This window comes from Brassica rapa, chromosome A05 (assembly GCF_000309985.2).
Source record: "Brassica rapa cultivar Chiifu-401-42 chromosome A05, CAAS_Brap_v3.01, whole genome shotgun sequence".
Lineage (NCBI taxonomy): Eukaryota > Viridiplantae > Streptophyta > Magnoliopsida > Brassicales > Brassicaceae > Brassica > Brassica rapa.
The window spans coordinates 27,095,058-27,118,321 of record NC_024799.2 but is presented as its reverse complement, the minus strand read 5'-3'; the positions used below and the strand labels follow the sequence as shown (position 1 = coordinate 27,118,321).

General features: G+C 35.9%; 5 protein-coding genes across 7 annotated transcripts; 4 read left to right on the top strand and 1 right to left on the bottom strand.

Annotated features, from left to right (window-relative positions):
• Nucleotides 1-106: 106 nt before the first annotated feature.
• On the top strand, nucleotides 107-5,890 carry LOC103870828 (protein ALWAYS EARLY 2). The gene is made up of 18 exons (XM_018659036.2): nucleotides 107-415; nucleotides 899-1,014; nucleotides 1,098-1,196; nucleotides 1,271-1,336; nucleotides 1,413-1,490; nucleotides 1,714-1,888; nucleotides 1,967-2,223; nucleotides 2,317-2,602; nucleotides 2,714-2,785; nucleotides 2,906-3,168; nucleotides 3,260-3,316; nucleotides 3,483-4,003; nucleotides 4,088-4,364; nucleotides 4,447-4,620; nucleotides 4,699-4,854; nucleotides 4,937-5,014; nucleotides 5,092-5,373; nucleotides 5,521-5,890. The coding sequence occupies exons 1-18, from the start codon at nucleotides 172-174 to the stop codon at nucleotides 5,683-5,685; spliced, it is 3,366 nt and encodes a 1,121-aa protein (XP_018514552.2). The 5' UTR covers nucleotides 107-171; the 3' UTR covers nucleotides 5,686-5,890.
• A 55-nt stretch (nucleotides 5,891-5,945) lies between these two features.
• LOC103870827 lies at nucleotides 5,946-11,252 on the bottom strand. 2 transcript variants are annotated; one of them, XM_009148998.3, is made up of 3 exons: nucleotides 11,242-11,252; nucleotides 7,587-9,768; nucleotides 5,946-7,471 (listed from the first exon to the last, which is right to left on the bottom strand). In XM_009148998.3, exon 3 carries the CDS (start codon nucleotides 7,428-7,430, stop codon nucleotides 6,036-6,038), a length of 1,395 nt encoding a protein of 464 aa, XP_009147246.1. In that variant the 5' UTR covers nucleotides 7,431-7,471; nucleotides 7,587-9,768; nucleotides 11,242-11,252; the 3' UTR covers nucleotides 5,946-6,035. The 2 variants fall into 2 exon arrangements, with proteins under 2 accessions (XP_009147246.1, XP_033148163.1); XM_033292272.1 differs by having other exon boundaries at nucleotides 5,946-9,768.
• LOC103870826 (sugar transporter ERD6-like 12) lies at nucleotides 9,769-15,092 on the top strand. Its single transcript, XM_009148997.2, has 17 exons — nucleotides 9,769-10,266; nucleotides 11,917-11,979; nucleotides 12,182-12,271; nucleotides 12,384-12,443; nucleotides 12,541-12,606; nucleotides 12,720-12,785; nucleotides 12,862-12,937; nucleotides 13,053-13,117; nucleotides 13,183-13,275; nucleotides 13,391-13,471; nucleotides 13,580-13,664; nucleotides 13,737-13,780; nucleotides 13,854-13,916; nucleotides 14,102-14,215; nucleotides 14,421-14,480; nucleotides 14,587-14,701; nucleotides 14,806-15,092. The coding sequence occupies exons 1-17, from the start codon at nucleotides 10,138-10,140 to the stop codon at nucleotides 14,922-14,924; spliced, it is 1,389 nt and encodes a 462-aa protein (XP_009147245.1). The 5' UTR covers nucleotides 9,769-10,137; the 3' UTR covers nucleotides 14,925-15,092.
• A 38-nt stretch (nucleotides 15,093-15,130) lies between these two features.
• Nucleotides 15,131-16,734, top strand: LOC103870825 (psbP domain-containing protein 7, chloroplastic). Its single transcript, XM_009148996.3, has 3 exons — nucleotides 15,131-15,491; nucleotides 15,588-15,798; nucleotides 16,295-16,734. The coding sequence occupies exons 1-3, from the start codon at nucleotides 15,173-15,175 to the stop codon at nucleotides 16,605-16,607; spliced, it is 843 nt and encodes a 280-aa protein (XP_009147244.1). The 5' UTR covers nucleotides 15,131-15,172; the 3' UTR covers nucleotides 16,608-16,734.
• Nucleotides 16,735-17,368: 634 nt separating this feature from the next.
• On the top strand, nucleotides 17,369-22,329 carry LOC103870824 (acyl-CoA-binding domain-containing protein 4). Of its 2 annotated transcripts, none has more exons than XM_009148993.3 (18): nucleotides 17,369-17,675; nucleotides 18,022-18,092; nucleotides 18,441-18,504; nucleotides 18,600-18,671; nucleotides 18,786-18,980; nucleotides 19,086-19,163; nucleotides 19,293-19,403; nucleotides 19,576-19,642; nucleotides 19,735-19,796; nucleotides 20,070-20,209; nucleotides 20,350-20,476; nucleotides 20,562-20,676; nucleotides 20,783-20,871; nucleotides 21,043-21,126; nucleotides 21,212-21,394; nucleotides 21,526-21,672; nucleotides 21,765-21,824; nucleotides 21,897-22,329. In XM_009148993.3, the coding sequence occupies exons 1-18, from the start codon at nucleotides 17,517-17,519 to the stop codon at nucleotides 22,077-22,079; spliced, it is 2,007 nt and encodes a 668-aa protein (XP_009147241.2). In that variant the 5' UTR covers nucleotides 17,369-17,516; the 3' UTR covers nucleotides 22,080-22,329. The 2 variants fall into 2 exon arrangements, with proteins under 2 accessions (XP_009147241.2, XP_009147243.2); XM_009148995.3 differs by having other exon boundaries at nucleotides 17,370-17,675; nucleotides 18,789-18,980.
• Nucleotides 22,330-23,264: the final 935 nt, after the last annotated feature.

The following is a 23,264-nucleotide window of genomic DNA, read 5'->3' as shown; positions in this document are numbered from 1 at the left end:
TCCAAAAATACAAATTTTGCAGATAACGAAGAAAAATATTACAAAAGATCTTTAACATGGCGTATTATCGAATATCGATTTTATAAAATGGTTTGGAGTGACGTAGATAGTAGAATTGCCGGTTGCAGAATAAACGAAGAAAATAAATAGAAAAATTGGAAAAAATGACAAATGGGGATTTCTATTGGCGAAAGAGGTATTTCTATTCAAGTTTCGCGGCAACATCTCTTCACATTTTCTTTCCCTAATTCTATCTTTCTCTTATCTTTTTTTTTTCTTCTCTCTCTAAAACCCTTGGTTTCAAATTTCTCAATCGATCTCTCTCTCTCTCTTTTTGAAAGTAAAAGGCTCCTGCTTTCCGGACTACTGCGTTTCGCTTTCTATGCGTTTAGTCCTTCTCCAAGTCACGTAACTGGTGAGTGAAATCGTCTATGGATCTGTTTTCGATTAGGGATTTTCAAAGTGTTTTCCTTTTTCTCCTTCAATCGATTCTCTACTAAGCTCTTCGTTGTATAGCCGCGTGGGGGGGTTTGAATCTAGTTCCATTTCATCTCTTTAACATATTTTCATCGAAAGTTTGCTCCTTTGTGAATGATTTTATTTTTTTTAATTACTTGAAGTTGGTTACTTTTAGGTTTTTGAACACCCAATGTTGAATCTGATTCTGATTTTCGTCTTTTCCCCCAACAGTGCTTATCGCATGATCCAAGAATTTAGTTGTTGAATTTTTTTTTTTTTAATTTAAACTAAAATTTTGATTTTTTTTTTATATTTTTGGGTAAAATGGCTTATGCTTTAGAGGAAGACAAGTTTGTTTATCAGTTTAAAGTTGTCTTTTTTTTAAACAATTGCATATTGACTCTTATTAGTTTCTAACTAATTAAAATACTTTGGTCAGAGAAACACCTGCAGATGGCACCGGCGGTTAGGAAGTCGAGGAGTGTGAACAAGCGTTTCACCAACGAACCCTCGCCGAGAAAGGATGCTGGGAGCTCCAGAAAAAATAAGCAGCGTGTGAGTGTGTTCTTGAATGTTGAATGACATGTTATTTACTCAGATGTGTTATTTAACTATGGTTTTGCTTTTGCTCATTGTAGAAGACGAAATTTTCTGATAAACTGGGACCTCAGTGGACTAAAGCAGAGCTTGAGCGTTTCTATGACTACTACCGAAAGTACGGACAGGACTGGAGAAAGGTAAAGTTATCTCCTTCACGCACATTCCTTTATTTGAGTTGGTCTCAGAGTTTTGAAGACTTTTTTTTGTCTAGGTGGCTGCTGCTATTCGGAATAGCAGGTCTGTTGACATGGTGGAAGCTCTTTTTAACATGAATAAGGTACGAGTCAATACTTCTTTTTATCTCAGTTGGAGTTAGATAGCTTTGCATTCATAAGATTAGCTTCCTCTTACAGGCTTATTTATCTCTTCCGGAAGGAACTGCCTCTGTGGCTGGCCTTATTGCTATGATGACCGATCATTACACTGTCATGGTGAGCATTCTATTTAACTACGGCTGGCACAACAATGACATTCGTTGAAATGACAGTAGATGAGAAAATGAAATTTTGTGGTTGAAAATGTGTGAGTAGACAGTGAAAACTATCAAACTCTGAGTTTTGTGTTACCCTATGTAGCAATCTGTTGGGTCAGTTTTTGTATTTAATAAAAGTTATGTAGACTGGTGTGTATCACATTCTTATGGTCTTATTCTAGGAAGGGAGTGGCAGTGAAGGAGAAGGCCATGATGTACCAGAAGCACCGAGGAAACAGCAAAAGCGCAAACGCCCAAAACCTCAGCTTAGTGATTCTCGAGAGGAAGATGATACGCAACATCCCGTTGCTTCAACTGATGGATGTCTCAAGTTTTTGAAACAAGCACGAGCTAATGGTAAAGCGCCTACGCTGTATTAACTCATCACTAGTATATGTTCAAGAATGTGTAAATTTGATTATTAAGATCATGTAGGAACTCATCGACGTGCCACTGGCAAACGTACACCTCGGGTTCCTGTACAGACTTCACGGGATGATGGGGAAGGCGCTACTCCACGAAATAAAAGAGCCAGAAAGCAACTTGATGCCAATGATGATGTTGCTGCACATTTTTTAGGATTGACGTTAACAGACGCATCCAGAAGGGAAGGGTCTCCACAAGTGTCTGAATCACCTAATAAAAGAACAGAACCCAGCGACAACTCGCCAATAAAGAGCTGGGGGAAAATGGTGAACTCTCGAGCCCTAGAAACCTTAAAGCAGTTATCCTTTTATTTATTTATTTACTGAAAAAAACACTTCTCAACTTTGTCCTTTGACCAGTCGCGAACGAGGAAAGCTAGCCGAGAAAAGAAGCTTGAATCTGATAGAGAGGATGTGGAAGGAGTTGGCGAAATGGAGGCTCCACGGAAGGTTAAAAGGGTCTACAAGAAAAGAGTCAAAGTCGAAGAAGCCGAGTGTAATGATTCTGATGACAACGGTGGGGCATGCAGTGCCACTGAGGGGAGCAGGATTAAATCAAAGAGACGAAAGGCAGGTGTTGGTGCCTCAAGAGGGACATATTCACCGCGCAGCCCAAAAGAAAAGGACAACAAATTTACTTCCGGAGGTATAAAAAAACATTAATCTTACTGTTGTGAGATTTGATTGATTATGTTTTCTGCATTGTTCATTTAAACTAAGTGCTATACATATAATGGGATGTATTTTTCCTGTGTAGATGAATTTGATGCTCTGCAAGCCTTAGCTGATTTGTCAGCTTCATTGCTTCCGGGAGCTTTGATGGAATCAGGTGAGCTTTATGCAATTTTAACCATTGCACCCAATTTTAACTGAAAATTTATCTTTTTTTTTTCTCAATGAGTATGCGGATTGGCTCACCTAATATTGTACTATATTACATTGGGTCCAGAATCTTCTGCTCAGTTGAAGGAAGAGAGAATAGAAAACGACATGGACGAGAAATCTAGCTCACCAGATGATAGTCATGGGGAAAAAGCAGATTCAGAACCAGATGATAGTCTCCTTCATGCAATTTCTGCTATTGGGAACGTTGCTTACAGTAGAAAACCAAAATCTTCAAGGCAACTATCCACTGATTGTAACGCTGTTCCCACGGAGAAGCCTGAACCGGAGCCTACTAGTGGCAGTTCAAAAAGAAAACGGAAACCAAAGGTTAGCAAGAAGATAGTTCTATCAGTTTCCTATTCACTTTCTTCTAGGCATCCTTAGCTCTAAATATATGAATTGTGTTTTTAATTTTCAGAAGCTATGGGATGAAACTCCACATGAATCTACTCGGAAGAAATCCACAAACAAGCAGGTATTATCTATGTCTTGACTTCTAAATTGCCATATTTGTGCATTAGCTTTTAATCCTAGTTAAATCTCTGATCTTGTGATTACTATCCTTTTAATCAAGTTCGAGATATTCAAGTTTGTGCTTCTGAAGAAAACACTAACTCATATAATTTGGTTTATTGTGTTAGAAGGAATTGGCTCAAGAAGACGTTAATATGAAGTCTTCGCTTAGAACTAAACGCTCTGGTCAAGTCCTCCCCCCACAGTCAAAACAGTTGAAAGTTGCTAAGGAGTTGGAGGAAGCTACTACAACGAGCGATAAGAAAAGATCTGCGATGGATGTAGTAGAAGTGGCAACAACTAAAGAAGTTTCTGATTCGGGTCCAGCCAGTTTACCGCAGAAGCCTCCTAACAGGCGTAAGATGAGTCTGAAGAAAAGCTTACAGGAAAGGGATAATAAATCTTCTGAAACCATTCATAAAGCTTCTCGTAGCTCAAGATCTCTTTCAGAACATGAGTTGCTATTAAAGGATAAGCTTTCTACTTCCCTATCGCATCCCTTGGCACGTCGAAGGTGCATGTTCGAATGGTTTTATAGTGCCATCGACCATCCCTGGTTTGCAAAGATGGAGTTTGTCGATTACCTAAATCACGTAGGACTTGGTCACATTCCTAGACTTACTCGTCTTGAGTGGAGCGTCATTAAAAGGTTTGCTCAAGTTTGTAGATAGAAATGCCCCCAGAGAATATAGGTAGATTTTAAAAAAGGTTGCTCTTTCTATCTTTCTTGCAGCTCTCTTGGTAGACCGCGAAGATTCTCCGAGAGATTTTTACAGGAGGAGAGGGAGAAACTCAAACACTACCGTGAGTCTGTGAGAAAGCATTACACAGAGCTTCGAACAGGTGCAAGGGAAGGGCTTCCTACAGATTTGGCTCGGCCATTAGCAGTTGGGAATAGAGTCATTGCCATCCATCCCAAAACACGAGAGATTCATGATGGGAAGATCCTCACTGTTGACCATAGCCAATGCAACGTTCTGTTCGACGACGTGGGCGTTGAGTTAGTTAAAGTAATTCACACTTTCCAAAATATTTTGATTTATAGATAAATAAAGTCTCAGGTCGTTTGAACGTCACCTTTTTTTTTAACAGGACATTGATTGTATGCCTTTAAATCCGTTGGAATACATGCCAGAGGGTCTGAGGAGGCAAGTTGATAAGTGCTTGTCCATAAAGAAAGAAGCACAGCTAAGTGGTGTGTCTGTTATATTCCCTCCATGCGGACTTGAGAATATCGACTTCTCCATGAATCAATCTCTGAACCAGGTAAAGGAAGATGGAATTGACTAGTTCTTGTCACACATGCTCTGTGTATCTTATGGATAACACATTGATTCTCGACAGGGTGATATGATTGCTCCCATTCTACATGGTAAAGTGTTAACAAACACTAGTAGTAGCCCACATCAGACCAATCAGTCACATATCATAAATTATAGCAAAGGGCGAGAAGCTGAGATTCAACGAGTACTTGCACTACAGCATGCTTTAGATGAAAAGGTAATGGACTAACTTATAGTGTTGGTTAATATTCTGCCTTCTGATTAACTTGAGCTAGCTTAATAAGTGTACTGTCTGACAGGAAATGGAGCCTGAGATGGTAGAGATTGTCAAGGGTTCAAAAACAAGAGCACAAGCAATGGTGGATGCAGCTATCAAGGTATTTGATTCAGCCGCTTTCCTGTATTCTCTTGTATACATATGTTTTGCTAAGTTGTAGTCACTCTACGGTTCTAGGCTGCATCATCTGTGAAGGAAGGAGAAGATGCCATCAAAATGATTCAAGAAGCCTTGGACATGGTTGGCAAACATCAGCCGTTGCGCAGCTCTGTGGTCAAACATGAAGAGCATGCAAACGGCGGCGTAGAGCATCATCAAAACCCATCTCTCTCCTCAGACGCATCAAAGCCTATGGCTAACAACGATTTCATCTCGCAAGATGGTTCATCAGAGAAAAACGAGGTTCAAATGCCTGCAGAGCTAATCACATCGTGTGTTGCCTCTTGGCTCATGATTCAGGTAATCAGATAATTGCTTGGCTTAAGTTGTGCCCAGATGCCTTTTGACCTTCGACAGCGTTGGGTTCATCACTCATAACAAAAACTGTGATCAAACTGCATCATCATCATAGTACTTCATTGAACTTTACTTTCTCGTGACTTGCAGATGTGCACAGAGAGGCAGTACCCTCCAGCTGAAGTGGCACAGCTTATAGACACAGCAGTTACAAGCTTGCAGCCTCGATGCCCCCAGAACCTACCGATCTACAGAGAAATCCAAATGTGTATGGGACGAATCAAGACTCAAATCCTCTCTCTAGTACCAAGTTGAAACGCCAACTCATGGGGGTTAGTGTCTTTTTAGAAAAATCCATTCTCCTTTTAACTTAGAGTAGATTATGATAGGGTGTTAAGAGTTCATGGGAGCATGATAACAGCTTGACCAGAGGTATATTAAGTAGTGAACCATTGGTTCTGTAACTTCAGCTGATGTTTATGGTTTTTATTATAATTTTCCATAAAAGTCTTTTTCGCCAGTTTCAAGTTCAGTCAGATAATCCTCAACTAGTAAAAATCAAACAGAGCTGGGAATATTATAATTGTTTTCAAATTAAAACAAAGATTAGACAATCAAATGAATTAGAATGTCTGATACAAACATATAAGCTTAAACTTGTGTAGTTAGATTGCACGAGGAGGTTTCTCAAGCAATGCAGAGAGATAAACCTCATCCTTTGACTTAGGCGAAATAGCCCACTTGTGTTTCTTGTACCTAAACTGCAAAAACATGTACATATAGTCATCAAGATCCTTCTTCTTACAGAAGAATCTATCAATCCACAGCAACCCACCCGGTCTCAGCACTCTATCCCAATCATACAACACGAAATCCATCAGAAGAAGATCGATCCAACCGTCCATTAACCCAGCAGTATGAATCATATCCATAGTGTTGTCGAAAAACGGCAGCCTCTGGTTCAAAGAGATGTACAAAGGGACCAAACCTCGCAGCGCAATCATCTCACTGAAAGGAGCTCCCAAGTTGAGAGCAGTAGTGACAATAGTCACATTCTTCTCTCTCATTCTCGCTGCAAATGTTCCTGTCCCAACACCAACATCCAAACCAATCCTAATCTCACCTGGCTTCACTCGCAGAACATCATCAATCTTGAAATCAGCTAACAGAGTGCTGTTCTTGACCCATTTAGTACTCTCTTTCTCCATCTCAAAACATCCAGTGCATTTTGTGTAACCCCTTTTAGGGTTTTTACTTGACAAGCACGCAAAGTTCCTGCACTGGTAATTCCCCCACCTCACGTTTCTATCATCAGGAAGCTTCCATAACGACTCGTTGATGGGATAAGGCTTCTGGTAAGTCATTGATGCTCTTGTCAAGCACCGTCTCCTAGGCAAGGGGTCACACCCGTTAACCATAAGCTTCTGTGCTAAGCTCCAATCATCATCACAATACGCTCCAACGTCATAGTCCATGTACTTCTCTAGCTCCGTCTTCATCAACACACAAGCATGACCTATTGTGTTGTAAACTCTCTCAGTTCCAAACATGTTCATCTTCCCAACATGATTCTCCTTTGGGGTTATGTACTTCCTTATCTCCTCTATTAGAAACTTGTTGATCAAGGGATCTTCTTTCTCCGTTGAGTTTCTGATTCCTTGAGGGTTTGGTAAGCGGATTTGCCTTAACTCTATGTGAGCGTGATAAAACGGCTTCATTACTTCTTCCTCAAGAAACTTCTTCATCTCTTTTTTGCTTCCCTCTTTGCTCTTCTCCATTTCCTTTACCGTCTTCTCTAGCTTGTCGTACAAGTTATCCATCTTTTCGAGGACTTCATCGACGCGATCGTGCAGCGCCTTTAGGTCGAATCCTTCGTTGTTGTTGACTTGTTTGATTGTGTAGATGGTGCGGCAAATGTCTTCATTGTGCAAGAAGTAGCCAGCGGAATGGAATCTATAGAGACATGAGAGGCTCACAGTGATCACTACTAACCCTAGGATCAGTTGTAATCCTGCCATTAACCTTCCTAATCTCCATCTCGGCAAACAAGATCTCCCCATAAGAAAACTAAGTTCTTTCAGTGATTGGCTCTAATCTTAACCTGAGTAAAACAGAGGAAAATGTAAATCTAAGACATAAGTTAAGTCCAAGAGTCCTATCTAAGAACATTGGAAAGAATGTGGACAGAAGTGAGAGGTAAAGAGAAACATTATTACCAGATAAGAAGAGATGTTCGTCCTTGATGTTTTGATGGAAACCTTTCCTCTTTGGTTTCTCCAAGAAAAGTTGAAGATGTTCATGAGTTTGCTTTTGCAACCTCTAAAGTTAAAAACGCTATTTGAGATCCGAGAGCTGCGGGGGAAAAGAGTGTTATTGTGTCTGCTTGGAGAAGTAAAGAGCTGGAGATACTTTAAGCTGAAGCCTAATGTTGACTGCTAGCTCTTTTTAGGACAAGATCCACTAAGTGACTTCTCTTGCACCAACGTGCCTAATCCCTTAATCTCCGGTGTGCAAAAGTCAACCATACGTATACAGTGTACCCACGTGCCTAATGTATGTATACATGTATGCACTTTTAATATTTTCTTGGAAGAAAATTTCGTCAAATTTTTAATTAACTGATAAAAATATACTCTCTCCGTTCTAAATTTTTTTGGAGTTTTCACATTTTTTAAAAATATAATAAATGTTTACAATTTAATTTACAATTTATTTTTCAATACATTTTCTAATAACTATACACTAATAAAATTTTAATCAAATTCATAGTTAATGTTTCTCAAAAGTATACAAAAATACTTTAGAAAATCTATTTTTGTAGAACAAGAATAATCTCTAGAAAATTTTACTTTTGGAAATAGATGAATTAATATTTACAAATTTTGGTATTAACAACTGACCGGAATCTGGTGAAACCGAACCAAATTAACATTCTCTCTGTTTCGAAAAAATATCATGTTTTAGAAGAAAAAAAGTCATTTCAAGAAGATATATTTTAACATTTTCAATATATTAGCTAATGGTAAATTTTGAATTTTAAAAACAATAATTGTGTTTAACTGAAATTATGTTGGTTAAAAATAATATGAAATATTTAATTGCAAAAAAATACATTGATAGTCAAAATTAATATATTTTAATATATTTTAAAATTTTAAAATGTACTTTTTTTGAAACAGAGAGAATATTTAATAATTAGGTGGGATTTCAATTGCATTTCTTGATAGACTTGTTGTGTGTTGCGTCTTGGTTCAATGAATCAAGCTATTGAAAACTTGGTGTTGGCGTTCTCTTAACACTTTCACCCAAAAAAAAAAACTTGGCGTTTCAACATATGAGGGTCAAAGTTTTACTGATGAAAACTAAGATTGAATTGCGTTAACTTCTATCCAACCGATCGGAGCGACGTACGCCATAAATGCTAAGTTCAATCCAAGACTCTAATTAAAAGTCACATATATATACTTGTTACGTGAATATCTCAAACTCTATATATATAGATTGAGTGACTCGATGGTTTTCTCTTCCTTTACGTTACTCTTCACGAAACTGTTAACATTTGATTTATTCGACTCTTACGGTGTCTCAAGTTGATATCTTCTCGTCTTGTAGTCAATAAATTAGCAACTTGATACAATCTATTATGGAACAACGTTATTTAGGCCAAGTCCAACCACACGGTAAAACAGCAAAATAGTGCATTGATTTGATGTTTCCTCTCTCCAACCCAACGGTATATCAAACTGCATTTTAGTGTCATTTTCCTTTTTGCTACAGTGACACACCATATTTGGTGCAACACTGTAGCAGACGGCAAAAGTTTTTTTTTTGTTTTTTTTTTGTTAAAACTGTTTATTTATGTATTGTTTAATTATATTTGATTTGTATGATTAGTTTATAATTGAATGAATTTTTTTAAGTTATATCACCATTGTTTTGTTATATTTTAATTGTTATAAATATTAGGGTGTATAAAACAAATATAAAATTAAATTTTAAATACATAACAAAGTTTAATTCAAACATTTGTAGTTGGAATATTATAATATTTAGATCTAGTATGTTATAATTTAACTTTTGCTTGTGTGTTTAATTAATTAATATAACAGTATGTATTAATAATAATGTTATTATATAATGTAAATACACTTAAATATAATTATTATTTTAGTTACAATTTTAATATTAGTTAATATATTTTAGTCATAAAACTATTAATATTTATCAAAATTATTAAAAATAAAAGAATTTGATTAATAATAAAATAATGAAGAATATTCCTTTTTAGTGTAACATTTGGTGTTGTGGTTGGAGACACAAAAACATTTAGTGCTAAAACTACACTAAAATAGTGTAATTTTGACACTAAAATGGTGTCATGGGTTGGAGATGCCCTTACTTGCACCAAAAAACAACGTTATTCAAATATTTAGATGAGCTAATAGTTATTGTAGCCAAAACAAACTAAAGCCGTAGACCAGAAAATAACCCAAGAATGTGTCAGAATGTATGCTCGTTATTGGTTGATACAAACAATGAACATGAACCTAGACACAATATTAGGTAGATACGTCTACATCACAACATAGCATGATATTTCTATTTGTTTTCATCTTGGTCCATGGTTAACCAATACTAGTTAGTTTTTATCAATATATAGATAAGGAAAGAACACATTCATCTCCTCAAAATTTTCTCTCTTTTTTTTCTCTCCCGCACGAAATTTTTGTCTGTTGTTCTGGTTCCTAGGGTTTTGAGTTGAAGAAAATGGCGGGAGATAATAATATGGAGAAAGGATTACTACTGGCAAATAAGGAAGAGACGGCAAGAACAACTCTGCTTCTTGTCTTCTCCACCTTCATCATTGTCTGCGCCTCTTTCACCTTTGGCGTTTCCGTATGTTCCCATCTCTCTTTATTTCTCTCTATATCTATCTATCTTTCTATATATGTATGTATGCAAGCTCTTATTAGAACCAAAGCGTTAGCCGCGTGGTCACTTTTTCAACTGTTAGCGTAGTTAGTGGATGTACGTACGTATATTTTTTGGATTCGTTAATGCAAAAAGAACTAAAACCAAACATTCCCCAAACTTTGGTTATAAAAATCCGAGTTTCAATCAGAGCCGTGACTTATTCTACTTGTGTCTATATCAGCCGTGTAGGATAGGGAACAATATTTCTACTTGGATCGATTAGTGAATTCATATAGTAAAATTGAAAACAAGATAGAAAGAATAAAAAAAGAAATATGTTTTTTTTTCTTGTCAACATGCATATATATATATATAAATTAATTAAAAGGGTTTAGAAATCTAAATCATATTGCATCTACAGATATAATATATATATAGTTTACAAAGTCTAGCACTCGTTGCTAAGAGCATCATTAACGGTTAGAATCTGTGACAATTTCTAAAAAAAATAAAAAAAATATATAATTATAATTATTTTAGGTTTTTAAAACCGGTTCAAACATTGTTTAATTGACAGTTGTCTTATAAACTTAGTAAGTGGTTCTTAGGCCATGATTATCGTCGTCCCCAAACCAGTTTTTTAAAGAGTGGGTCCCGCGGATTTTACTAAAACCGGTCACAGAAGTTGCAATATAAGAATCTTTTTTGTTTTGTTTCTTGTACTGTTTGCGGATCCCACTAACACGTGGTAGCCTGTGATTGATTCTTTTTTTTTAAGGAATCAGACAAAACAGAAAAAAAAATTTAGAAACACAAACCAGTTTTAGCGATAATGGTGTTCTTAAATCTCTTAGATTGGAACTTTTGTATGTTCTCTCCTAATTTTGTTAATTTTTCTTTTATTTTAAATAGTAAGAACCCTTGTTAAGTAACCAAAAAGAGAAAAAGAAATCTTACGTGTTTGGTTGTCTTGTTATCTTATACGGATATACCGACACCTTGGGTTGCCAATGCCAGCTCCCATCGTCTCGTTCATTAATAGTCTTTGGAGTTGAAGGAATTTTCAAAATAAACCAATCAAACATTATTATTTATGTGTGGTTCCACCAAATCCAGTATTGGGCATAGACAAGTTAAACATTGATCTATAATCTCTAAAACTAAAAAATAATTTGCTTAAACATAAGTTTTCAAATATAATATTTTATTAATATTTTTTCTTATAACCTCCTGAATAATTAGGATCAATCCTAGACCACAATTCTAATCTATTAAATTATTGAAGCTATACTATTTAGTATTTACGGTAACAACATATATATGCTTATACACCAACTTTGTGCTAGAATTACATTTGTGAAAATTAACAGGTTTAGAGTGTTGCATCGATTTATGTTTTTGGTTATGCATTAAAATTACTAACTTTTCAGAAGTAACCTAAATATTGACTTTTTTACCGAATTCAACATAGGTTTTTTTTTTTGACAAAAGTTCTTTTTTTGTCAAGGTGACAAAAGGTTTTCAACATACGTAAACTATAGGTCAACTCGTGGTGGTTTTGCAAATAAAACGAGTCACGCTTGTATCTTGTTATATTCGTATACTTTACTTGATTCATTTTATGGTATACAGGTGGGATATACTGCAGATACAATGTCCTCCATTATGACAGACTTGGACCTTTCTCTAGCACAAGTGAGTACATGTTTAATTATATCTAACTAGTAAAAAAAGTTGGGATAAACGAAAAATAACATTTACATATATTTGGTGAAAATTGAAATTGATACTTACATGACAAAATATAAAACGATCATGTTTTTAGAAAAAAATAAAAATAAAATGATCATAAAAATCCATTTACCTCTCTTATTAATATATCTGTTGAAAAGTACAGTTTTCACTGTTTGGTTCACTCATGACATTTGGAGGAATGATCGGTGCCATATTCAGCGCCAAAGCTGCATCTGCCTTGGGTAATAAAATGGTTAAGTATCTACTATTCTGAAAATCACCCTTTTATTTCTTACATGTTTGTTATATATGCCTCTTAACTATTATAACTTAAATACTAAAACACCATCGTTTTATTTTCTTAGACGTTGTGGCTTGCCGATTTATTCTGCATAACTGGTTGGCTTGCAATTGCACTAGCCAAGGTTTCCTCATAACTCATCTAATATTCTTACTTACTACTTTTGAAAGCTTAATAAACTTATATATACATTTATCACCGTTTTATTTGCTTGGCTACAGGATATCGTTTTGCTCGATTTAGGAAGATTTTTTGTTGGAATTGGAGTTGGTCTCATTAGCTATGTGGTAAAAGAAACTTCTCTGACTTAACAAAAAAAAAACACTTATCTAAGCAATGAAAAGAATCTCTAGCCCTGACCATTAAATATTCTAATTTTCTTGAATTGAAAATTGTATAGGTTCCTGTGTATGTTGCAGAGGTAACACCCAAGCATATTAGAGGCGCTTTTACATTTAGCAATCAGGTAATGTACCAATTCAAAGCTCGAGGTTTAGATATAATCATTTTTATATCTGAGTTATAATTTCAATACTTTTCAGTTGTTGCAAAACTGTGGAGTAGCAATCGCATATTACTTTGGAAATTTCTTGTCATGGAGAAGTCTAGCCTTAATCGGTGATTTATTCACCTTCGAGTTTCATCTTTATTCATTCACCTTCGAGTTTCATTTTTCCATGATTATTTTATCATAAGAAATTTATTTATCTGACTAAATTTTTTTTCCAACCAGGTATTATTCCATGTGGGATACAAGTTATTGGTTTGTTCTTCATACCTGAGTCTCCAAGATGGCTGGTTAGTCATATAACTTAAGCATATGCTACTTAAGCACACAACATTAATGGAAGTATTTTTTATAGGCGAAAAAAGGTCGCGATGAAGAAGTTGAAGTTGTTCTTCAAAAATTAAGAGGGAAAGGACACGATATTATGTTAGAAGCTCGCGCAATCAAGGTATCCATACATATAATCATTACTTTTGGAATCACTTTATATTCATCCACACCAAAGTTTCTTTTTGTTTCACGTAAATATATATTCTCACATATTTCAGAATTAACTTTTGTAGATTTCCGTAGAAGTTTCAAAACAAAATTCGAATACCAGCATTCGTAGTCTTTTCAGAAAGAGATATGCTCATCAACTTACGGTAAGAAATTTTGTTTTCATTCGTTCAAAAATATATATTAAATATTTGGATATAACGTCTGTAAAACATTATTAAATTTTGTTTGGATTCGTCTAATTATATGTTCAGATCGGCATAGGTTTGATGCTTCTGCAACAATTATGTGGAATGTCAGGAATAGGCTCTTATGGAAGCACTCTTTTTGAACTTGGCGGTAAAAATATAATCTATTATGTTCTTAGATTTTAATAGATAATATTTTAAATTTAACACTTTTATTTTCCAGGATTTCCTGCTCGGATTGGGATGACGGTGTTGTCTCTTATCGTCGTACGTATAATAAATCTTAATTCGGGTATTTCTCACACCGTAACCCTAATATCTTATCAACGTTCATGCATAGGTACCAAAATCTTTACTGGGTTTAATCCTCGTGGATCGCTGGGGGAGACGACCACTTCTTATGGTTAGAAACTTTTTGATTTTTTGTTTGTTTGTTCATATTAGAGCTTTGGTTTAATAATCTTGCATGCCCAGCGTTATGGTGCTTATAGTTTTTCTTAACCTCAAGTGATCGCGTAGCTGCCTAAACGGCTAACCAGTCGATTTTCTGCAATAATTAAATATAGATTTAATGAATTGAATTTGCAGGCTTCAGCATTTGGATTATGCTTAAGCTGTATTACATTGGCGGTAGCTTTTGGAGTTAAAGATGTTCCCGAGATTCAAAACATTACTCCAGTTTTCACTTTCATCGGAATATTGGTAAGTTCTTCACAATTTGATTTTTGGTTTAATTGATAGTTGGTACATTCTATTTAACTGTATCATATAGTTTGTCAAAAGAAAACTTAAATTCATTTAATTTGTATTATATCAAAGTATACTTACACAAACTGTATTCTATGATTTTTAATCAATTATTGTTAATTTGTCAAAATGTAAAGATATAACCATTTATATTCTACAGTCATTCACGATGATGTTTGCATTTGGAATGGGAGCGTTGCCATGGGTTATAATGTCTGAGGTGATTCTTTTTTCTTTGTGGAGATTATTTCTCATTTTATCCAAATAATATAAATGGCATATATTTTTAATTATTATATGTCTAATTGTTTTAATTTTGTTGGCAGATATTTCCAATGGATATAAAGGTGTTAGCAGGGAGTTTAGTGACCATAGCCAATTGGTTCACTGGTTGGATTGCCAACTATTGTTTCAATTTTATGTTGGTTTGGAGCCCAGCCGGTAAGTAACCTAAACGTATATATGTTTTTGGTTTTCTTCGATTTAGTTATTTAAATGAAGTAATATGGCTAAAATTTATTAACCTTTGTTTAAATAACTTGTAGGAACTTTTATTATATCAGCAATAGTTTGTGGAGTAACAATTGTATTCACGTGGTGTTTGGTGCCAGAGACTCAAGGATTAACTTTAGAAGAAATCCAACTATCATTTGCTAGTACTTAATTAGAATTATAGTAAGTATATGTATAAATGTTGATTTATACTTCTTGCTCCACACCTATTCATTCATTTCAGTGCAAAGTTCCTACTTCCTAGAGTTTGATTGAATTTATTATCTTCTTTTTGTAACAAAACATGATATTATGTTTTAAATCACTGTCGAATGTAAAACGCTGTCGTTTAACAACTAGCTCCGTAAGTGATAAGAAGTCTGCAACACTCGATGACATCCTTAAAAGAACGGACAAGAAATGTCTCTAAAACTTTACTTCTCTCTTCACTCATCATCACTCAAAAATGCCAAACCCTCCAGCATTTTGATCGCTCAACAATCCCCCGGTGACCGGAAAACCTCCCCGGCCGAGGAGTTCTCTCCCCTTGCTGAGAAGTTCAACCGGCGGCTACTTCTTGGTATAGGCTCGTCCTCTGTGCTCGCCATCGGTGCGAACTTCGGAGGAGTCACGAGCTTTGTACTCGGTTTATCGCCGGAGTTCGGCCGGAACCTGAAACTCGACGTAGTTTATCCCATCAGTGGTTATAGAAGATGTATGGACACGGTTGAAGGGTTCGGTTAGCAAGTCCTCTCTCTTAACACTTATTTATTTACTCCTCATCAAATTTAATAATCTTTATATTTTAATGATAATTGTTATGTTACAATCATAGAGTTTATATATCCGTCTACGTGGGTTGGAGACCAGACACTCTTATATAGAGCCGCGGAGAAGTCAGAGCGGGAGACTTCTCTAGACCTTCCTCCGGCTAGAAACATTCGCCGGAAAAACGTCAATGAACCGGTTGTTGCATTTGGACCACCCGGTTCGACCGGAGAGCTCAATGTCAGTGTTATTGTCTCCCCTGTCTCACCCACTTTCTCGTAAGCAAACACATCATTCCTATATATTTTCAGCATCATCATGAGTAAGTAATTACGTACATTGTTTCTATGGTTAGTAGTATGTGACAACTGACAATATTGGTATAAAAGATTTAGCTAACTAAACTTTGAGCTAAAAAAAATACTTTCAGCTAGCTAAAATAATTATAGTTCCATTTCACATGGTTCAGGTTGTAATCTTTAGTTTTGATCAAGAGAGTTTTGTAAATGTGTAAATCTAGTAAATGTTCGAAAATAATCAAATATGAACACATTCTCTAGTACTTTTTATCTGTCACATAAGTTGGTCTAGACACCCTATTAGCTACGTACGAGTGTTAGGATCTATCATGTAGCAGCACCTAGGCCGATTTTTAGAGCATCCATGTTTTCATGTCGTATAAGACAATGAAACAAACAATTAGCATTCTATTTCACGAAGTGAAAGCTATGGTTATGACTTATGAAGGTTTTTGTATTTGTTTCCGATATATAGAATTGAAGCATTTGGAGGGCCAAAGGAAGTAGGAGAAGCGATAGTAAAAACAGTGACAAGATCTGGTCAAATAACAGATTTAAAAGGAACTTTGCTGGAAGCAAACCTCAGACAAGATTCAGAGAGAAACTTGAAGTACTATGAGTTGGAATTCAAAGTCGAATCACCAACTTTCCGGCGGCATAACGTGGCTGTATGTTGCGCTAACGGTGGCAGGCTCTATACTCTGAATGCTCAGGCTCCAGAGTCTGCTTGGTCAGAGTTAAAACCGGAGTTTAATACTATTGCTAAATCATTCAATATCATTTCTTAAATGTGAAAAGAAAACAAGACACTGCAAAGCAAGGCTTATTTTGTTTGTTCATGATCATCATTGGGAGAACTCATGATTTCTATTTTTTTTAGACACATAAAGATCCTAAATTATACACTATTCGTTTCAAAAAAAAAAGTATGTTTTGGGATTTCACACATATTTAAAATATATGTTAAATTTTGATTATAAATACATTTTATGATTAACTATTTTCCATAAATTTTAGTTAATCAAAATTTACTAAACACAAATAATTTCTTTATAAGTTAAAATTATCTTTATTACTTAGAAAAATATCCATTGAAAATATAAATATATAAATATATTTTAGAGTAAATTAGCTAAATATACTAACAAAGGTGGGATATCATTGAATGGGGGGAAAATGGTAATGTTGGGGGGAAAAAAATTGGAGGGATATAGGGTATGGAGTGTAAATAGGGGAAAAATGGTGTGTAGGGAGTACAATTTCTCTATATTTTAACCAATTTTTTTTTAAATGGATCATTTTGAAATGAAGAGAGTATTTTAACTAGTGAATAGTGACTTACCATGTCATGTGTTTTAAGTTTAACCAGGAAAATTAACCCAAAAAAATCACGTTTAAACCAAGTAATTGACATGATTTGTGGACGATTAAGATTAAAAAAAAACGAGTGACAATAAAAGAGAGTGTGTGAGAAAATATGATTATGTCGTCTTGATCGTGCCGCTAATATAAACACTGCATCTACTAGCAATTAATAGTTTTCGATTAATTAAGATTAAATATTTTAAAATTATAAAAAATAAACTTTGAATCTGTAAAAGGAAACTAGAAAACACCAATCGCTGCTCTTCTTCGGCTTTCTCCATCATCTCCGATCAAATCCGCGGTCCAAGTCTCAGAGAAGAGGTGAGACAAAAATGGCTATGGCTAGAGCAACATCTGGCCCCGCCTACCCAGAGAGGTTCTACGCCGCCGCGTCTTACGCCGGCTTCGACGGATCTGAATCGTCGGCGAAAAACGTCAGCTCGAAATTCTCCAATGACACTGCACTGCTTCTCTATGCGCTCTACCAGCAGGTCAAGGCTCTTTCTCTCTTCCATTGCTAACCTCACGATTGTTGATTTCACGAGATCTGGTGGTTTCCTTCGTTTGATTCGTCGATTCGTATCCCTCTCGTCGAGATTTTATCATTTTTTTCGAAATGACGCAATTCGCCTGTATGACTTAGCTTGATCGTCTTCTCGATCTTTGTTGCCTGAGATTTGATTATCGATTTGATGGAAAACGTGATTGTGATACTGTTTTAGTAATCAGATCTCGTGGATCGTTCGTCGTTCAATTAGATCTTTAATTTGGTTTTGTAACTTGATATGTGACTAGGCTCAGTGTTGATGATCTCTTTGGATTTAACAATGTATACAGGCTACCGTAGGACCATGCAACACTCCGAAACCTAGCGCGTGGAGACCAGTGGAGCAAAGCAAGTGGAGAAGGTTAGATTCGGTGTCTGCCTTGAGTGTTAGGAAGAAGCTTTGTGGTGGATGTAATTAGGAGATGCCTTAGGTTTCATCAGTTATTAGAGAAGAAAAAATCTAGATGTCTCATGAATCATAGAAACTGAGTCTTCTTGATGTAAGCTGCTAGAAAAAAAATGGTAGAAATGCAGGATTTGTATGTGATTTGGTATGCATTTGAAAATCGTGCGTCATGTTGAGGAAAGTGATTAAATGATTGTTACTGCTTAGGATCTTTTTTGAGAAAAATAAGCATTTGTTTTTGTGAACTATCGTGGGAGAAATATATGTCTAATGTTCTGAATCATTTCCATCATCTTTGCTTAGTTGGCAGGGGCTCGGAACCATGCCTTCCATGGAGGCAATGCGTCTCTTTGTGAAAATTCTGGAGGTAAACCACAGAGACTTCTATGTCTAATTTTTTTAGACTTTACTGGAGAGTGGTGGTGTAGGCTTGATTTCTTCCTTATTGCTCACTTAAATCAGGAAGACGATCCTACCTGGTATTCGAGGGCGTCTAAAGATATCCCAGATCCTGTGGTAGATGTCCAAATCAATGTGAGTTTTGTATCTCATGGGATTATGTGTTCAAAACATGGGAGATATTAAAATATATAATTTGCTTCGTGAAGGAGGTGTATTTGACTCTTATAGTGCATTTATTCTCTGTAGCAGGCAACAAAAGATGAGCCTGTTGTTGAGAATGGGAACTCATTTAGCGAGACAAAGACAATTTCTGCTGAGAATGGAGGTTTGGCAGAAACTCAAGACAAAGATGTAGTCTCGGAAGACCCAAATACTGTTTCTGTATATAACCAGTGGACTGCACCCCAAACATCAGGTCAGCGGCCAAAAGCCCGTTATGAGGTAATATATTTTCTCTCTCTCTCTTTTGGAAGAAATGTAAAAGGTCGTGTCATTCATGTATCGTCTCTAATTTCTAAGTCTTCTTGTTTATTGTATTTGTTTCAGCACGGAGCAGCAGTTATTCAAGATAAGATGTATATATATGGTGGAAATCACAATGGCCGCTACCTTGGTGATCTTCATGTAAGCAACTCATATGATTCAGAAGCATAAGCTGATTATTAATTGAAGGATTCAGTTTCATTTTAGCCTAACGTTGGCAATACCACTTTTGCTAACAATTCTTTAGCATGTCTTCTGCTGAATATACAGGTTCTAGATTTAAAAAGTTGGACTTGGTCAAGAGTTGAAACCAAGGTTGCAACTGAATCAGAGGAAATCTCTCCAACCTTCTTACTATCTCCTTGCGCTGGTCATTCTTTGGTTAGTTTTTAACTTCTTGCGTTTTGTTTTGGTTTCTACCTGTTGGCTTTCCGGACTAGAAATATTCAGGACAGCGGTTCAGCTAAGAAAATAGTCTCTTCGTGAAATCCACTTGCAATATTAGTTTGTAACAAGACTTTTGTTTTCCCATGCCTTCTTTGTTATTTTGTAGATACCGTGGGACAACAAATTGCTGTCCATCGGTGGTCATACTAAGGATCACTCAGAATCTATGCAAGGTAAGCGTTTATTTACCTTCGGAGACAGTTATTTGAAGGAGCTTTCTGGAACTTTATTCTTACAATCAATTTTCTGCTGTTTCCTATCACAGTGAAGGTCTTTGATACCCATACCTCTACATGGTCAATGTTGAAGACATATGGAAAACCACCGGTATATATTCACTTCTCGCATGTTATCTCATTTGTTTTCGTCACCTCACCTTTGCATGGAAATATTCCAGTCTTCTAAGCACTTATTTTCTCGCCATCAAAGGCAAAAAAAAGAAAGAAAGCCATTTTTTCCTCTGCTCTTCCATAATATATCTTCAGGGTTGATTTGCATCTGAATCCAAAAATCATTGATTTCGTTTTTTATTCGGAAGTTATATGTGCAGTTTGGTTTCTTTAACTGAGACTTTGTTTGTCATTTATCTCTTGCTTTCAGGTTTCACGTGGAGGCCAGTCAGTCACAGTCGTTGGTAAAACTTTGGTGATATTTGGTGGCCAAGATGCGAAGAGATCACTTCTGAACGATTTGCATGTACTCGACCTAGAAACTATGACCTGGGATGAGATAGATGCCCTGTAAGATTTTAAGATGTTTTTGCATTTTTTTCCGAAGAAGTAACCCATTTAAGAGTAGATATAACCAGGATACATTTAGAAAGACACTTGTTGTTAGTGAAAGATTTGCGATCCGGGTTTAAACTGTTGTCAACTTGCAGCGGTGTGTCTCCGTCCCCGAGGTCTGATCATGCTGCTGCAGTGCACGCAGAACGTTACCTTCTTATCTTTGGTGGGGGCTCACATGCTACATGTTTCGATGATCTGCATGTCCTTGATTTGCAGACTGTAAGTTAAGCTAAGCATATACAGTATTGTGTAGCTGTCTTTTAAACGTTCTTTGTCAGCGCCTGATATAAACTGTTACATATAGATGGAGTGGTCAAGACCAGCACAACAAGGTGAGGTACCGACTCCTCGATCTGGACATGCTGGCGTGACAATTGGGGAGAACTGGTTTATTGTTGGTGGCGGTGATAACAAGAGCGGTAGGTTTATGCATTTTTTCCTTGGGAATTGTGAAAAAATGATATTTGCTTGGCTTTTTCAATTTCGTGTTGACTAATTGTGCTGCAACCTGGTAAATAACTGTAGGGGCATCTGAAAGTGTTGTACTAAACATGTCAACTCTTACATGGTCGGTAGTGGCTTCAGTTCAAGGACGTGTACCTCTTGCTAGCGAGGTACTTCAATGAACATTTATTATCCATACCAATTTTCCAGATAACTAAAAACTAGTAATTTAGCCTAATCATTTCTGAAACAGGGTAGTAGCCATTTTAAGAGTCTTTGCTTATTTCGTTTTAATCTTGCAGAACTTAAGGGCTTATCTTCCTTTATTTTTTTTATGACAGGGATTAAGTTTAGTCGTTAGTTCATACAATGGTGAAGATGTGCTAGTTGCTTTTGGTGGATACAATGGACGTTACAACAACGAGGTAGAGACTATGTTGTAAATCCACAAGTTATCATTCTCTTGATTTTGCAGTCAGTTCTGCTTTTCTAATTATTCCTCGGCTTTAGGTTAATCTGCTTAAGCCAAGCCACAAATCAACACTGCAACCAAAGACACTAGAAGACCCTTTGCCAGTTAGTCTCTCTGCTGTTAACAACGCCACGACCAGAGACATCGAGTCAGAGGTTGAGGTGAGCCAAGAAAGCAGAGTGCGGGAAATTGTCATGGACAACGTTAACCCCGGATCAAAGGTATTGTCTTGTCAGAACGTCCTTCTTTATTGTGTAAATGATGTAGTACTGGGAGTGATTATAGTTACCCAAATCGGGATCATCACCACCCCTTTTCTCTTATTTTGATTTTTGGGTAATGAATAACCCAGGTTGAAGGAAACAATGAACGCATTATTGAGACTCTTAAAGCCGAGAAGGAAGAACTGGAGTTATCACTGAACAAGGAGAAGACGCAGACTCTCCAACTAAGGCAAGAGCTAGCAGATGGAGAATCACGAAATGCAGATTTGTACAAGGTAATAATAATAATAATACTTCACATAGTAACATCAGGAAGTCTCTCAGGATTTTTTTCTCTGATACATATCTTTGTGCTGACATTTTATAGGAACTTCACTCTGTCCGTAGCCAACTTGCAACCGAACAATCAAGATGCTTCAAACTGGAGGTATTAATCCACTGGATCCATCACCTAGTTAAAGCAAAACCTAACTCGATCTCCTTCCCTTTGAATCTGTAGGTTGATGTTGCGGAGCTAAGGCAAAAGCTTCAAACACTGGAAACGCTACAAAAGGAACTGGAACTCCTTCAGCGCCAAAAGGCTGCCTCTGAACAAGCCGCAATGAACGCTAAACGACAGAGCTCGGGTGGTGTCTGGGGCTGGCTCGCTGGAAGCCCTCAGGAGAAAGATGATTCGCCATGATTATTTTATTTTTCTTCCCGTATACTCGCTCTACATTTGCCTTCAACTTCAAGTAAAGAAAAATACACTATATTACTATGTATTTTTTTTTTTTGTCCTAGTCTCACGCATGGTTTTTTCTTCCAATAAATATATCAGCACCCTTCCTCTTTGAGCTTTTAAATTACTAATCGATGGTTTACCTTTTTATGTATTACTTATGATTCGTGTTAGTTATCTGTAATACAAAGTATTCTCTCTTTTTGGAATATATGATGGTTTGTGATTAACAATTAAACCAGATTTATAGACACCAATTGTAAAAATATTCTGGTTGGTTCGATCTTTCAGAGCTTATAACTTTTGAACCTCAAAGATAAATCGCAGCAAAATAATTTTAAGTGACTTTGCAAAAGCTGTGGAGAAAGCTAAGGATGAATCAAGTAGAAAGTCAGATTTTTGGATGAGTTGTAAATGTTGGAATCCATATAGCTTTAGGCTTACTAATGTTAATGGTTACTATCTTGCTGTTATTTTGGATTAGAAATAAATCATTAATACTCAAATCTATTAGAGTATAAACCAACATAAACCAGATGTATGATAATAATGACTAAATATGCTAATGAGAGACAGAAATAAACACATTAGTGAGATGTGAATTCCTAATGATTGTTAAAATTCTTAAATTCTAGTGTTATTGGTTTAATAGATTCTAACATTCTTACTCAAATCTAGTGTTATTGGTTTGATGATTGTTAAATGAATTACAAAATCATTTGTTATTCAAAAAAATTAGTTTTTAATGATTCTATAATTCTGTCAAATCTGGTGTTATTGAGACTTGAATTCTTAACATTTTTACTTATAAAACAAAACTTCACAAATCTTGCATATAACCTCTAGATTCTTAAAATCACTATATTAGAATATTTTGAAAAACTTTTTAAATTTGAAAAGCTCTTTACAACTCTTTAAAAATTTAACAAATCTCTTGATTATTACAATCAACCAACTTTACATAAATTCTACTCCCACTCACCCCTCCTCATCATGATTCCACTAACCTTCTGTATCATGATCTTTATCAACCAACTCTACATAAGTTATCTATAATATTTGAGATCATCAAATTGACATTTTATAGATATCATGATCTCAAATGAAGTGTGTTTAAATCAATAGTCATAATAATATTTGTTGTTT